Source organism: Myxocyprinus asiaticus, chromosome 26 (genome assembly GCF_019703515.2).
Source record: "Myxocyprinus asiaticus isolate MX2 ecotype Aquarium Trade chromosome 26, UBuf_Myxa_2, whole genome shotgun sequence".
NCBI classification, from domain to species: Eukaryota; Metazoa; Chordata; class Actinopteri; order Cypriniformes; family Catostomidae; genus Myxocyprinus; species Myxocyprinus asiaticus.
Window position 1 is genome coordinate 38,287,180 of NC_059369.1, and position 16,399 is coordinate 38,303,578.

General features: G+C 36.8%; 1 protein-coding gene across 1 annotated transcript in view; it reads right to left on the reverse strand.

Annotated features, from left to right (window-relative positions):
* Positions 1 to 16,399, reverse strand: part of LOC127416585 (potassium/sodium hyperpolarization-activated cyclic nucleotide-gated channel 1-like) — a 101,690-nt gene that overhangs the window by 5,915 nt on the left and 79,376 nt on the right. Inside the window, exons 5-6 of the mRNA XM_051656001.1 lie at positions 7,493 to 7,639; positions 6,733 to 6,973 (exon numbers count right to left, since the gene is read on the reverse strand). Of these exons, the coding sequence (XP_051511961.1) occupies positions 6,733 to 6,973; positions 7,493 to 7,639 (388 nt within the window). The remainder of the gene's footprint in view (positions 1 to 6,732; positions 6,974 to 7,492; positions 7,640 to 16,399) is intronic.

Below are 16,399 nucleotides of genomic sequence, written 5' to 3' on the forward strand. Positions count from 1 at the left end.
GACGCCTCTGTGTTGACGTGAACCTGTATGTAGAGATTAGTCTCTTTACACACTTCTGATTGTATTCTCCCGTCTGCAACAGGACTGTAATGACAACAGACATTAAGTGTCTCAGTTTTGAAAATAGTGGTCAGAAATTTAGTTTTTTCCCCAATGACTGATTCTCAGACATTTACATTTGGTCTCCCCAGGCTTGAATATTTGGTTTCATCCTTGCTCTACTCACAAAGAGATTACAGTGACTTTCTATCAAGGAAAAAAGGCAGAGCTCACAATCATTTATTCCCCCCCCCCCCCCCCCCCACACACACACAACTGAAGCACTTAATGCCACTTTCTAGAGCTTAGAGGACTGGCAGACCTCATATGTCATGGCAGATCACAAAAATTAGGTGTGGAGTTTTGGAAACACAGCCCCCTGTTGCCCTCCAGTAAAACCCAGGCCTCTTTCCAAGACATTTGGATATCTGTGACTAGGTCTATCCACCCAGTGCCTGCAAATATGTGTATGTCTGCAGCGACTCAGACTGAGCCTGTATAGGGTCTTTGACTGGCACAGCGGGCTTCTCCCGTGATTATGCCATGGGTTGTGGCTTCTGTGCCCATGCACTGGCATAGGAAGCTCTGGGTCACAGCCAGAGAGAGCACTCAGCTTGTCTAAATCCTCTTTTTCAATGGCCAGAGAACAGCAAAGGAGAGATAAGACTGACTTCACGAGAGAGCAAGAGCGATTCCACTCATAGTCTTTACATATAAGAACTAAAGTAGAGATATGAGTCACTTGTAAATTTACTCATTTAAGGATCTGTGCAAATGTACTGTCATCTTTTCCTCAGGCTAAAAGCCTGATATGAATACTGCAACTGTAAACTGTGGTTATGATAACCTGTCGGAAAGAAAATGTACAAATGAGATCTTTTTAATGTCTCAAATGTTTCTTCTAAAATCTCCTAAATGGAGAATAAATGTTAAGTCTTCTGCTTCTTAGATGCTTCTCCTCAGAAAAAAACCCTGGCAATCTCACATATGTCTCCTCTAGAGTTTAAGATGAGATTTCAGCCATCAGTATGTTTACATGTGCAGGTATAATGAAGCTACAGCTAGTTTTTGTGTAGTTGAGCTACAGTATTCATCTGTCTGGTCAATTCTGGTTTTGACGAAAAACTACAGAAGACATGAGCAAATTATCATTGATCTTCCTTGATCTTTCCTCCGCTACTGTCAAGTGTCATAGCAGAAGTTTCTGTGTTTGAAGGTCCATTTCTCGCCATTTGTTTGCAACTCTAATCTGTAATATAGGCAATTGAATGTGAAGATGATTCAAATGCAAACAAATACTCAAATGTTCTCAGTTGTTTGGGTGTAAGACGCTAAAATGTGGGACAAACTGTCTCCCATTTGGATTTAATACGGAACACAATTTTCCCATAATCCCTATAAGGATGAATCAGTATTATATGGGATGGTTGGCAACCCAAGATGTATCACTTGTCTTTCGGAGCATGCATGCGCACAACGTCGAGACCAGTTTTGGTCCTATTAAATTGTATACATGCTGGATCAGTCGCATTTTCTAGGTCTGTTAGACCGACTTAGCAAAAAATCAGGTGAGATTTTAGACTTTAAAGACACAAATTATTGTTTTAGTCTGACTGAAATCAAACTATTAAAGTGCATGTAAACATGCTCGTAGTCTCATACTGTGCTCATATTTGCCTAGATACCAAAGTCTGCAATCAAAACTTGTACTAATTCCTCCCAAGAGCAAATGATCTGAGCTATGCCAGCCATATTAATTTTGTAGCTATGCAATTTTATCTATATTCTTACTGAGTGCCAACAATTGTCTGTTTCTATTTCCCCTAAGGAAATATTAAACATAACTGTGAACACTTTTAACTCTCCTGTGCTATAAAAGAGCAACCTCTGCACAATAAAATTATCCTTGTAGAGACTGAAACATTGTAACATCACTGAATGGTCTCTGTATGGAAAGGTCTTTGAAATGAAATGACGGTCGGACACTAGATTTGTTCCAGAATGTTTGTGTGATGTCACAGTGACCTCAGTTTAGCCCACTGCAGCGTTTCCATTAGTGTGATTCGTGCAACATCTGATCTGTGCGGCCGCTCTGACTCACCAAAATAAAACAAAATCACTCCAAGGATATAATCTGATGGACTACTTGTCTTGTTTACCATGATGGGAGTACAGTATGTGTGTGTGGATTATACTAACAGTGCTGTCTGATGGTGTTTTTGTCATTAAACACAAAGTGGATCAGTTTTAGAATATTGCTCGCTCATGTTTACAACCAGACCTGAACACAGAAACAATACAATATCCACAGTCTATATCATCTCACGCAGAGGAAACATCATAAAGCTTCATATCCGGGAAAATATAAGTTTACAGTATGTTGAGGATGATTTGAGGATTTTGCTTGTGTTGTGTCATGATTTAAGATGATGTTGTCTCTCCTTGGATGTTTCAGCCTCAAGAAATGCCTTATGCATTTGGACTGCTTTAGCATGGACTGGTATCCTGTTATATTTGCTTAATCAGTATATTTGACTGTTTAACTAGCGATTGAGCTGATGGTATTTTAAGGTTTAGCAGGTTATTTGATGGTTTGTGGATGTTGTGCTGTGTCTGTGCTTGGTTCAAGTTATTGTAGGTTTATATTTAGGTTGTTTAATGGTTTGTTGATCTCTGTGCTTTGTCAGATCTCATCTCCTTTGCTTATGCAGCCAGAGCACATTGCACAAACACCACACATTTTCAGCAATCTTTTCCTTTAACTGTAATTCTCTTCTTATTATATAAAGCTCATCATTGCAATGTCATCACGGTGCGGGACACATGATACAGATTACAGTGTGTTCATAATTAACATCAGCCTCTACATTTAAATCACTGATGTTCAACGCGATGAAGAGAATCATGGAGCATTCATGTGTTTTCATCTGTTACACTTAAAACATGAGCCCACGCATCAGCGAGTTTCCGAGTGCTTACTCAATTTTCCTGGGTTCCTTACAGTATTTATGAAACGTTCTGTTCCAAAACCTAATGAGCTGTTTACCTACAGGGTTTCCACACCTTTCAACCAATACATTTCAATGACTTTTCCAATAATTTGTTACAAGGATTGTTTTTAGAGATCGCAATTTCTGGACAATTTTTAATTTAATCTCTAGCCAAAAATATTTTAGCGCTGAGCATAACTTGAAAAATATATATTCATAATATACATTTCCATAATGCTACATCATTTTTTTAAGATCATTATTTTAATCAGGAAATCATTATTTTAAAATTTCCTGGTATTTCCCATTTTTCCCATTTTTTTGGCCCAAAATGACTGAATTTGCTGCACTTTTCTTTTTTTTTTTTTGCAGTGAAAACTCACAAATCATCATTATATACCTCTGTAATTGTGTTAATTATGTTGTAAATGCCATTACATTAAATATTTTAGTGCACAATAACTGAATATGCAGTTAGCAAGCCAAAAATACCATACATTTAGGTGAAACCTGCGGGTATTGGAAGACACTTTTGCACAAAATTTTCTGCCCCAAACAATGCAAGAAAACTTATCTAAGGTTAAAATAGACGTGCAATAAATCTGTAAACTAAAAACACAAATGAGGATTCGATAATTAGGCCTGTTGCAGTTATTACATTGTCTGATATTGAAATCTGATATATTGCCATAATCGAACAAATATAATTAGAGTTCATACATTTGTACATTTATGTACAATTTTAAATTCCAATTTTTGTCATATTTTGAAATATATGTTGCATATACACTACCAGTCAAAAGTTTTGAAACACTTGACTGAAATGTTTCTCATGATCTTAAAAATCTTTTGATCTGAAGGCGTATGTTAAAAATGTTTGAAATGAGTTTTGTAGACAAAAATATAATTGTGCCAACATATTAATTTATTTCATTACAAAACTAAAATTTAATAAAAATAAATAAATAAAAAAAATAAAGAATAAAGAAAAGCAGCCAATAAATGCCCAACATAGATGGGAACTCCTTCAATACTGTTTAAAAAGCATCCCAGGGTGATTCCTCAAGAAGTTGGTTGAGAAAATGTCAAGAGTACATGTCTGCAAATTCTAGGCAAATGGTGACTACTTTGAAGATGCTAAAATATAACACAGTTTTGATTTATTTTGGACTTTGTTTAGTCACAACATAATTCCCATAGTTCCATTTATGCTATTCCATAGTTTTGATGACTTTACTATTATTCTAAAATGTGAAAAAAAATAAAAAAATAAAAAAATAAAAAAAAAATTATAATAAAGAATGAGTAAGTCTTTCAAAACCTTTGACCGGTAGTGTATGTATATAAGAGACCTTTTTATATCAGTAAAAAACATTAATGAAAATTTATTTTAGATTTGTAGCCTGCTGTATTAAGCACTTCAAATTCTAATCATATTTTATTACACAACTAATTGGGATTTAAAATGAATGTTAGGGTTTCTTTGTATAAACACAGGTTTTGTATCTCATTCACAGCACTTAGAACTTTTCTTCACTAAATAGTAAAAAATTCCCTCTTTGTTCCTTTTCTCTGGCTCTTGATATTCCTTCATGGGGGTTCAAGCCTTGATTAGGGGTGTCAAACCCCTCCAACCCCCCCCACATAATTTGCACCCTGTTAGCACCTAGATAGCATTTTTAAGGCATCATAGCCACGCTCCAGACATGAAGGCTGTTCCAAACATTAGGCAATATTTGTGTTTGCTGTGTATTTTCATGCTAATTAACAAATCATGTAGTTGCAAGAAAAATTAACCAAACAAAATATAGTTTAATGTAATTCAAAGTTGACTATTTTGTCCAATATTTGTGTGTGCTATGAATTTTCAAGGTTATTAACGTTTCATGTAATTATCAAAAATAGTTAATTCAAGATAGCGAACGAGTCGATAGAAAAGTCGATTATAATATATTTAATTCAGTATTGAAAAGTATTATCAAAAATAGTTCAATTCAATTAAAAATTGACCATTTTGTTTAATATTTGTGTGTGCTGTGTATTTTCATGTTTATAAAGGTATCATGTAGTTACAAAAAATAATCCAATATAGCAGACAAGATGGTATAAATGTCAACTTCAAATATATTTAATTCAGTACTAAGAAGTATCAACTATAAATTGTTCAATGCGATTAAAAATGAAGTATTTTGTCAAATATTTGTGTGTTCTCTGCATTTCCATGCTTATTAACGTAACATAAAGTTAGTTTGACTAAGCTGTTGTTTATACAGACAGTTATTTGTAGTGACAGATTACAAGAATTAAGTCAATCATTTTCAATGAGAGTTGGCGATCTGAGGCGACATGAGTGACAGCAACCATTGGCGATGCAACAAAGTTGAGCAGAGTTTGCAAATGAGCAGCGACACAATGCATTGCTGAGGAGCTCCTGCTAGCAACCAACAGCACAGACATTTGCCGACCTCCAGCGATGCATTCGCTGTCAGTGTGAACTGTGTTTAAGAAAACAGCTGCATATGTAGGCAGTAGGCAGAAAGGCTTGGATGGAGCTATAGAGAGAGAGAGAGAGAGAGAGAGAGAGAGAGAGAGAGTCAGAGAGAGAGAGAGAGAGAGAGAGTCAGAGAAAGAGAGAGAGAGAGAGAGAGAGAGAGAGAGAGAGAGAGAGAGAGAGAGAGAGAGCAAGTGTCCAACACCAGGGCAGTAAAATCTCATATTCCCCTAAAGAGGCATTACATAAATTAATTTAATAAGTGGTTAACTCAGTTTAGAAACTAAGTCTCCACAGCTTCTGTTCCTCTCCCAGATCTCCCTGCATGCAATGGTTACAGGAATAGCTCCAAGACAGTGAGCTGCTGGCAGTCAAGACCCTGTATGTGAAATGCTGATTAACGCTGGCATTGTTGAAGATAGATTGCATGCCATCTTTACATTATTTCCGTGGAGCTGCCAAGGGAAGAGGTCAGAGGGCTCTTACAGCGTACACTCGCTGTAATTAACGACGGACGGGCAGGTCACATGCAGCTAAATGCCTCAGTGGCACTACTCATTATTTAAACAGAAAACACAGAATGAAATGAAGCAAATGAGTCAAATGTTAGTACAAATTCTCAAACACACACATTTGTTTTGACCTTTGACCTCATCTAAATCGGTTTCACACTCGGTTTGAACTTGAATTCAAAACCACCCCACTCCCCTGACCCTGCAGGTTTCACGTTTCTTTGAAGCACTGACTGTGTCTGAGTTTCTCATATTTATTTATTCATAAAATATAAAATTGCATGTTTGTGTCACAACAGGAAACAAACATTTCTTCATCAATCATACAGCAGCATAGGGAATCGTTCAAATGACAGAACTGAGCGGTTATTTCTTGTATCTGTGAATTTCTCTGTTTTGAATGCTTAGAAAATATTTGTTTTTGAACAGCTGTGTCAGTACCAAAAAAATGAAACATCCCCAAACAACCCCAGCAATACCTGCTACTCGTCTGTTTTAATGTCTCAGAAATGGGGCACTTATCAGCTACGTTTCCACATTTCTGTGACTGTCCCAAAATCTTAGATGAATCTGGGCAAAAAGCTTTTGTTTTGGCTAATCCATCATTATGAATATTAAAGCTGGAGAAGTTGTTCAGCTGAGTGTTTGTGTGGATGTTTGATCCCCTTTTGTTTTGTGATGTTTGTAATTTCTTTTGTACCTCCAAAGTATGATCCATCCGACAGCTTGGTCTCCTTGTTTCCTTTAGTGAGCACGCTCACGACACCATGCTGGATGAAGTACATCTTTTTTCCAATAGTTCCTTCCCGTATGATGTAATCTCCAGGTTGGAAGACCTCGAAGCGAAGTTTGGTGAGCATTGATGTCACAAAATTAGGATCCGCGTTGGCGAACAACGGCATAGATGCCACCAACTTTCGACAGTTGAAGTTTATAATCTCCTGTAAATTGCAAAGCAAAACAGGAAGCTAAGGAGATCAGGCATATATGGCATCACCTTTCCAATCAGACCAGCGTTACACTAAACATTCCTACTATCCAGTGGATGAAAACAATTATGTCTCTTGTTAATTTTCAGATCACTGGCCATGTACGGGATGTTTAACTTACTGCTTACTTCATACAGCACAGTATACACTGTATGCTGCCTACTTTTGCCTATAAATACTATAGTATGTGAAACATCGTCACATGACCTCATTCCGTTGCATGTTTATTCATCTCAGAAATACAGTTATTTTGCATTTTTAAAAAACTTCATGCCATTACTGAGCCATTTTGTGCTACTATACTATTACACACATAGCCAATAATTGTCGTTATTTAATGTCTTTGACAGAAGCCCAGTTAATGTCTTGATTGTTTTTGGTTAAGACAAACCAATAAATTAAACAGAGGGCATAATGTGTGTGTTTGTAGGTGAGAGTATTTTGATCCAGCATGCATCTGTATGCTCTCACCTCTCTCAGCGGTTCATTCAGTTCACCCAGAATGCTCTCTTCATCAAACATCTTCCCTTGGTACCTGTGCTCATAGTAATCATGGATCCGCTGTCTCATGTCCGCTGGCAGCTTATGGAAGGACATATACTGCTCCACTTGCTTGTACTGAGAGAGAGACAGACAGAGAAAAGAAAGGCACTTTTTATTGTGAATTTCAGAGATGGCAGTCCGTGTTTAAAAACAGCATAACAACTACACGACATATTTCTTCAAACATTCAACTGTTCAATAACAGTTTTAACTGTGTTGGTAAATGGCACAAAAAAGTAACAGGCAAATGCTTTTAAAAATGTAAAGTTGCATTTTAAAAATGCTTAAAGGGATAGTTCACCCAAAAATGAAAATTCTCTCATCATTTACTCACCCTCATGCCATCCCAGATTTGTATGACTTTCTTTCTTCTGCAGAACACAAATGAAGAATATCTCAGCTCCGTAGGTCCATACAATGCAAGTGAATGGGTGCCAAAACTTTTAAGCTCCAAAATCCACATAAAGGTATTATAAAAGTAATCCATATGACTCCAGTGGTTAAATCCATGTGTTCAGACAGACATGATAGGTGTGGGTGAGAAACAGACCAATATTTAAGTCATTTTTGATCATAACTTCTCCTCTTTGCCCAGTAGGGGGTGATATGCACGAAGAATGTAAATCACCAAAAACAGAAGAAGAAAGTGAAAGTGAAGGAAAAAGGACTTCAATTTTGATCTGTTTCTCACCCACACCTATCAAATCGCTATGGATGTAGATTTAACCACCAGAGTCGTCTGGAGTACTTTTATGTTGTCCTTATGTGGATTTTGGAGTTTCAAAATTTTGGCACCCATTTACTTGCAATGTATGGACCTACAGAGCTGAGATATTCTTCTAAAAATCTTAATTTGTGTTCTGCAGAATAAACAAAGTCATACACATCTGGGATGGCATGAGGGTGAGTAAATGATGAGAGAATTTTCATTTTTGGGTGAACTAACCCTTAAAATGATCCTTTAATTGGTATATTTAACAACATTTAAAATTATTATTTACTTGTTATATTTAACTGCATTTTTAAACATGCATTAAATATCAATTTGAAAAATGACTATTTATTTGTCAATTTAAAAAGTTTAAATGATTTATGTATTTACGTATTTCTTTTTTAATTAATGAATTGATAATTGATTAATAGTTTTTAGTGACACTCTCTGTTCTCCATGATCTGCAGATGAGTTACTACAGTCAGACTTACCTGACCTTGAGTGTGTGTGTGTGTGTGTGTGACAGTTTGAGAGAGAGCAAGTTACATGTGTGGATACCTCCACAGGTGTGTGTGTGTGTGTGTGTGTGTGTGTGTGTGTGTGTGTGATGTTCTGTATGCTGTCAGGACAGTTCTGACAGGACAGTGCAGAAGATCAAAGGTTTGTGGAAAAGACAGCAACAGTGCAGAGATCTTCACTGACCTTCACACACCACACACACCCACCCACACCACTGCTGAATGACAATTAGCACCTCATACACACGGTATGATCAGTTTATTATGCAGAGCTACAGCATGAGTAGAACTTGAGTCCAGACCTGTGAATGACAGACAGACAGACAGACAGAGAGATATATAGATAGACAGTCAGACAGACAGATGATGAATAGATAGATAGATAGATAGATAGATAGATAGATAGATAGATAGATGCTAGGAGCTGGAGAGGGAGAGAAATCAAAAGAGAGAGAGAGAAACAGAGAGAGCTCCTCCCTTGGATAGATGTGTCTAATGAGACAGTATGAGCATCAGGCCCCTGAGGAAGCAGCCCCATGATGAACTGCCTGTGGCACAGCCTGAGGGAAAACATGGATGCCTCTCATACACTCAACATACACACATGTTTACTTTCTATCATGGTGGGGACTTTCTTTGACTTCTCTTATTTATATACTGAGCTAAAATATTTTCTGTCCCCTAACCCTAACCCTAAACCTAACCTTCACACAAACCTTTCTACATTTTTGCATTTTCATTAAGAAATTTAATGTAGAATGTTTATTAATCTATTTTCCTCCTGAGAACTGTTGGCTGCTCGCCACAGTAGACACTTTTAGACTGTGATGACGCGTTTTCACCTTAAAACTGTACTACAGAACCTTACACTCTCTAGCGACATTTGTGGTTGGAAGCTCAAATTGCAAGCAATTTGTGGAAGAACACTTTACGTGAGGTTTGTTTTGCCACTGCTCTTCTGGTGGATGAATCTCATGATTTGAGCTTACCTGAACATCACCTGTGTGATAATGACTGTGAGATATTCAGAGCCAGAGTCAAAATGTGCTATTTTCATTTTGATATTATGTTATTTGATTAAATAATCTCAAGTCTTTCTGTTAGAACTTCTTTTCTGTGTTTATGGGCATGACGTAATAATGCAAGGATGAATGACGTAAGCCTGCGTTATCCGACCCAACAGCTCAAAATACAAATAATTTCTGCAGGCTTACCGTAGGGAATCGGGGTAAGGCAAGGACATTATTTTGAACACTGATTTTTTATGTCCTCAATCAGTTATGGCACTTTGTTAATTTTCAACCAAAAAAATCAGCTTTGAGCTTTTAAGTGGCAGTGTAAATTTAGCAAACTTTTTAATATTTTAATTTTTTTTTAATAATTTAGTGTCCATTTATAACATTATCCATTGTGTTATATTACCTTGAAATTTGTTTAAAAAAAAACTGTTACTATCCTTATGAGAACATTTCGTCACACAGTGTCAAAACCTGACATACAAGACACACACACACAAACACACACACAAACACACACACACACACACACACACACACACACACACACACACACACACACTCACACACACACACAAACACACACACACACAAACACACACACACACACACACACTCACACACACACACACACACACACACACACACACACTCACACACACACACACACACACAAACACACACACACACACACTCACACACACACACACACACACACACACACACACACACACAAATACTGTATTTTTACTTAACTATCTAAATGGGTCATCCCATAGACTTCTGTTGTTTTCATACAAAGCTGATTATAATGACTGCAGACTAACCCAAACCCTGACCCTAAAGGAAAACTTGAAAAGTATTTTTTTTTTTTTTTTTTCAACTGAAGACATCCTCAAAGTGAGGATTTAGCTAGCTCATTTACAGTATGGGGAAAGTTTTGTAAGTAAACACACACACACATACATACACACTCTGTCCAGTGCAGGTCACTCAGCCTGTGTGTGTCCGGTGCTGACGTACACACACATCAGAAGAGAATAAGGAGACAGGATGAAGCTAATCAAATCACCATCTTTCTCCATCTCTGTTTATACTGTATCTTGTTCTTCTACCTTCCATCTCTCCATCATTTGAAATTATAGATCACAAAAAAAAAAAAAAAAAATTATATCATTGTTTACTCATCCCTCATGTCTTTCCAAACCTGTATGACTTACTTTCTTCCGTGGACACAAAGGGAGATGCTTTGTATTATTTCCACACTGCTCTTTGCTTCTAATATAATATACTATATATATATAGTATACACTCACCGACCACATTATTAGGAACACTATGGTCCTAATCAAGTGCCCAACGTGGTCTTCTGCTGTTGTAGCCCATTCGCCTCAAGGTTCGTCATGTTGTGCATTCTGAGATGCTATTCTGCTCACTACAATTGAACTGAGTGGTTATCTGAGTTACCATTGCATTTCTGGCAGCTCGAACCAGTCTGGCCATTTTCCGTTGACCTCTCTTATCAACAAGACATTTCCGTCCACAGAACTGCCGCTCACTGGATGTTTTTTTGTTTTTGGCTCCATTCTGAGTAAACTCTAGAGACTGTTGTGCATTAAAATCCCAGGAGATCAGCAGTTACAGAAATACTCAAACCAGCCCGTCTGGCACCAAAATTCATGCCACGGTCAAAATCACTGAGATCAAATTTTTGTCCCATTCTGATAGTTGATGTGAATATTAACTGAAACTCCTGACCCGCATCTGAATGATTTTATGATTTTATAATATTCACATCAACCAGACCAGGTTGGACTTGGACACAAGTCAAGCTTTCAGAGAGCTTTTATGGTGCAGTTTTTCCCATTTTGGACTTTGACAGACATGTATTGCATTACTGTAGTCAAAAGAGCTGTGTAAAGAATCTCCAGATATTCAAAACAAGTGTTTGGAACGACATGAGGATGAGTACATTAAATTTTTTGGGTGGACTATTCCTTTCATCTTGCAGTACAATGTCACTGATGCTTTATATGTCAACCTTCCATGTTGATGTGTGCATGCCAAAGCTATTCTATCCACTGTGACGGCTCACCTACGGAACACATACACTCTCTCAGCTCTTGAAGTGTGTGTTGCTTTTTAACCTGTTCGCTGAATGTATTCTGTGCGCGCACACACACACAAGCTGACCAGAAGGCTGAAGGATACTCTGCTATTGTGTGATTATGAGTTACTACCACTAATAATGACAAAAATAATAACATGTTTACTTTATCAGCACTTTCAGCCAATGCTCCAAAACAAACAAACCAAACAATAAAAAAACAAACACAATATACTTACTACAAACAACAACGGAGCCCAAGTCAACAGTATAGTCAAGAGTGTTGGTTTGTTGTTGATCAGCAGGACTGTGATCCACCAGACAGTCCGAACAGAATGAGTGCAAGATAAAATTTTCAAACAAGAGGTCCCTGCTGGAGTGATGAAACAAACCGCGGCTACCTGCAGCTCTCACGGCGCAGATCACGGATATACGTGCAACATCAAACCGCAAGCGTGAGACCAAGGCAGAGTTCAGCTGTCAGAGAGCATGCGAGTCGCGGCTTCACAGTTACAGGTTCGTAAATCCAAGAATGTCCATAATAGGGATGTGTGTAGTATGATATGGAAAAAAACACAAACTAAAAATAACAAAACAGAAAATAAACAAACATCTTTGGTGTAATCTTACTTGGTGCACCTTTAAGCCAACATTAAATCAAAGTAGATGCTATTTAAAGTCTTAATACAGTACACCTGGTCTTATTGTGAACAATTCATCAGTGCATGTTGTTGAATATAACGAAATTAAAGTTTGTAGTCTTTCTAATCATTTATCAAAATGTAGTAACTTGCTATGCCTCTTATACGGCATTATGGAAGGCCACACTTTACCATTCAATCAGTTCCCGATGGAAACAGTAAAATCAAGCCCGCCTTCCATTCCTTCCTCATTGAATATTCGATTTTACTTCGAAAAACGTGTCACATTATGGAAGTAAATTGGATTGGGTTGACTTCAAAGCACCAGTACAAAGAAAGAACTAGAGAAGAAATTGTTCGTCCTGCAACTTAAGGTTCTCCAATGACATCAGGCTATATATACTCCATCGGTTCTTTTTGGAACCTTTATTTTTAGCTAGACTCTCTTTATCAAAACTCTCTCTGAACTGATGTGTCACCAAATCTATTTCTGTCTCATCTATCGGTACGAGACAGAACATCTGCTGATTAGGTTCTGATACGCCACACTGATTGCACTGCCTGTCATGTCCTGAAAGGAACCGGGTAATAAATTACTGTTTCAGGAAGTGATATAGCACCAGCCCACCTTATATGAAGTGGACTGAAAATTTGCAACTGATTTTAAAAAAGCACACAAGTGTGTCAAGATATGCCACTGATAAATACGATTTGGTGGCTAAACAACAATAACATATAAAGATAAATAGCTTCTACTCAGAAAGGTACATACAGTATTTATACAATTTTTAGCTTTACTAAATTTTCATTCATGTGTACAACACAAAATGGTGAACTTTGAGAGTTACATAAGGTAAAATCATTAATCGTGAGTTCCTTGAATTTCTTTAGCTTACAAATCCATAAAATTAAGATTTGAAGTACTACTAACTCAAACAATCAAGTACAGAACTGATGTTGTGGGGAGTACCCATAAGCCCCTGTGCTTTAAAAATTTAAGCATGTTCGTTTGGTCAAAAGAAACTTATGTGGGCATTTAATCAACCTGGTCTCATAATGAAAACGTGACTATATAAATTTCTGCTAAACTTGTTAAACGTGTCTCCAGGTACAATTCCGCCTCTATTGAAATGAACACTAGAGGCACTACAACTGTGTGTTTTATTCACTTTCACTCAAATCATGACTTTAATGGCTGATTATGACTTTATAAATACTTATTTTTCTCTCTATTACTCAGACTTGCTATTTTTTGATATCGACACATATTTACTCAAACGCATCTTTTGAGAAATGATACAGTATATTTTAATGCTTGTATTACACACCCACCTACATATACAGTATACTCTTATTCCAAGATGATCAACTTGTGTGGTAGCTCACCTGATAGGGCAATGGACTTAGAGTCGGAGGATCGTGGTTCAAGTCCAGCCATGAACTCAAGCTGACATGTGACATAACAGAGTCATAGAAACAGCACAAAATTATGTGGTTTGTTCAGAAAATGTGATTTTTCATTTTGCTTCTGCATTTTAAAACACTAATGGTTAGGTTTAGGCAAGAGTTTTACGTTAAGGAGGTATGTTTTAAAAACATCCATCTAAAATTCACCTTAAAACCTGAATATGAAACCATTTTACTCGCTTTTGGCGCCCCCAGCTGGATATTTCACTGGAAACCTGCAGCCAAATGTGTTATACAGCACATGCATTTTTAATTGCAAAAATATTGTCAGGGTAATGTAAATTTCATGAGATCAGGCTGCATTAAATAGCTTTTTTTGTATTATTGATGTTGTTTGACTGCAAATAGCTGTTTTGTGTAAAGCCACCATTGGGGTGATTAGTGTTCCATAAGTGGTCAACATGGATCCTGTTCAATACATGTAATTGTTCCATGCGCATGTGAAAATGCATAGCTGAAGGGCAGCTTTATGAGCACTTCTTTGGGGAATCTAGTTTAATGCCAGACATTTGTTATTATTTTCTCAAGTAAATTAAGTAGTAAACAGTGATAAAAATGTTCATTTAAACAACTTGCTATTAGTTGCTAAATCTTATTTGTGTGACATACATTTTTAAGTAAATAAAGGTGAATCAACTGAATACTCAATTTGTGTGTATCTAATAAAAGTTTTCTAGTTAAAATGAACTTAAGATGAATTTACTTAAAAAGCGTGATGTAAAAATGCTACGTATATATTTTAAGTAAATCCAACACATAATTTTTTTTTTCTGTATAATTATAATTCAGAAGTTAGTTGAAAGAATGACCAGAGTCTGCAGAGCTGTAAGCGTCTGTAGAGCAGGGTGGCGACTTTGAAGAAGCTCAAAAACAAGATTAAATAAAATAAAATAATTTTACAGTCACAACATAATTCCCATAATTTAATTTGTGTTATTTTATAGTTTTGATGACTTTATTTTTATGATTCTAGAATGTGGAAAATACAGTAGTTATAACAAGCAAAGAGTAGGTGTGCTGAAATGTTTCACTGTTCATGTAAGATACCCTCTAAATGCACATATAATAACACAAAAATATCACTTATTTTTATACACAGGTAAAAGTTGCTCTTCCTTAGGGAAGCAGACATTGTCTGTGAGTTACAGTCAATTTACAAATCAATTCATCAATTCACCTACTCTGAGAGACTATGTAAACACACACACACATACACACACTAGCCATTCTCCTCTCCTTGGGACCAATGCCTCTTTCTCTCTCTCTCTCTCTCTATCTATCTCTCTCTTTCTCTCTCTCAAACACTACATGCAAATTCCCTTTCCAAATAAACATGAATAATTTATGTCCCAAAAGAGATGTCAGCCGCTTAATTATAATTTCTAAACATTTATTTTGCCTTCTGCCTCTCGCTCTCTGTGTGAGGGATTTAGTCAAAACCTGGGCTAATCACGGCCTTGAATATTTGCCCTTGAATTCAAAAGCAAAAATACTGCCCATTTCTATTTTGAGCAGATCAGAAACACACAAACAGACCAAATCCATAACATCTCCTCACAGAACTGCTCCCCTATTGCTGCTATTTTTAGCACACTGTTTATAAGGCCAACAAATGTAAGTCCAAAAGAAAAAAGTCTTGATCGATTATATTTAGGAACTATTTTTATTTTTATTTTGTTTACATTTTCTGAAGAAAATGCGATAGTAATAGTAATATTGCCTTAACAAGCACTACTTATAACAATTAAAACAATATTTTAATAAGCAAATTAAGTAAGTGACTTCCACCAGAAGATATAGTCCCAGACAGGCAACATACTGTAAGATTAATAGTTGGTCTCTATGGGTGCTGTGCAGTGATATATACAATAGCTAGGTAAACAGGTGTTAGACCTCATGACTGTTACTATATAGTCATAGTCTGTTAGCAGGACTGGAACACTGTATTGACCAATCAGTATCCAGTACTGGAATAATCTATTTTAGAAAGAAGAATAGAGAATTCTAAGTATAACCAACACAGAGATATCAAAACAAACTATTATAGGTTGTACTATGTTTAAAAGTTATGAATCGCTCCCAGACGTGAATCAAAAAAAGCTTTGGTTTAGATTCTGTTTGATTTCTCTCTTCATAAACAGGCTTGCCCAGCAGCCTCAAACGGTATCCATGACTACTGTAGATTACCGTGTGAACGGGATCAAGGGGAATTGATGAATTTGCATGACAGCCTGTGACTGGTTTCTATAGAGTCCACTGCCCATGAAAGCACAGCACAAGAGAGGGATGCTTCTTCCTTCAAAAGATTATTCTGCTACAGGTAAGTTGGAGCTTGAACGGTTTGTCTGCCGTGTTCCCTTAAAGAGGATAAAAC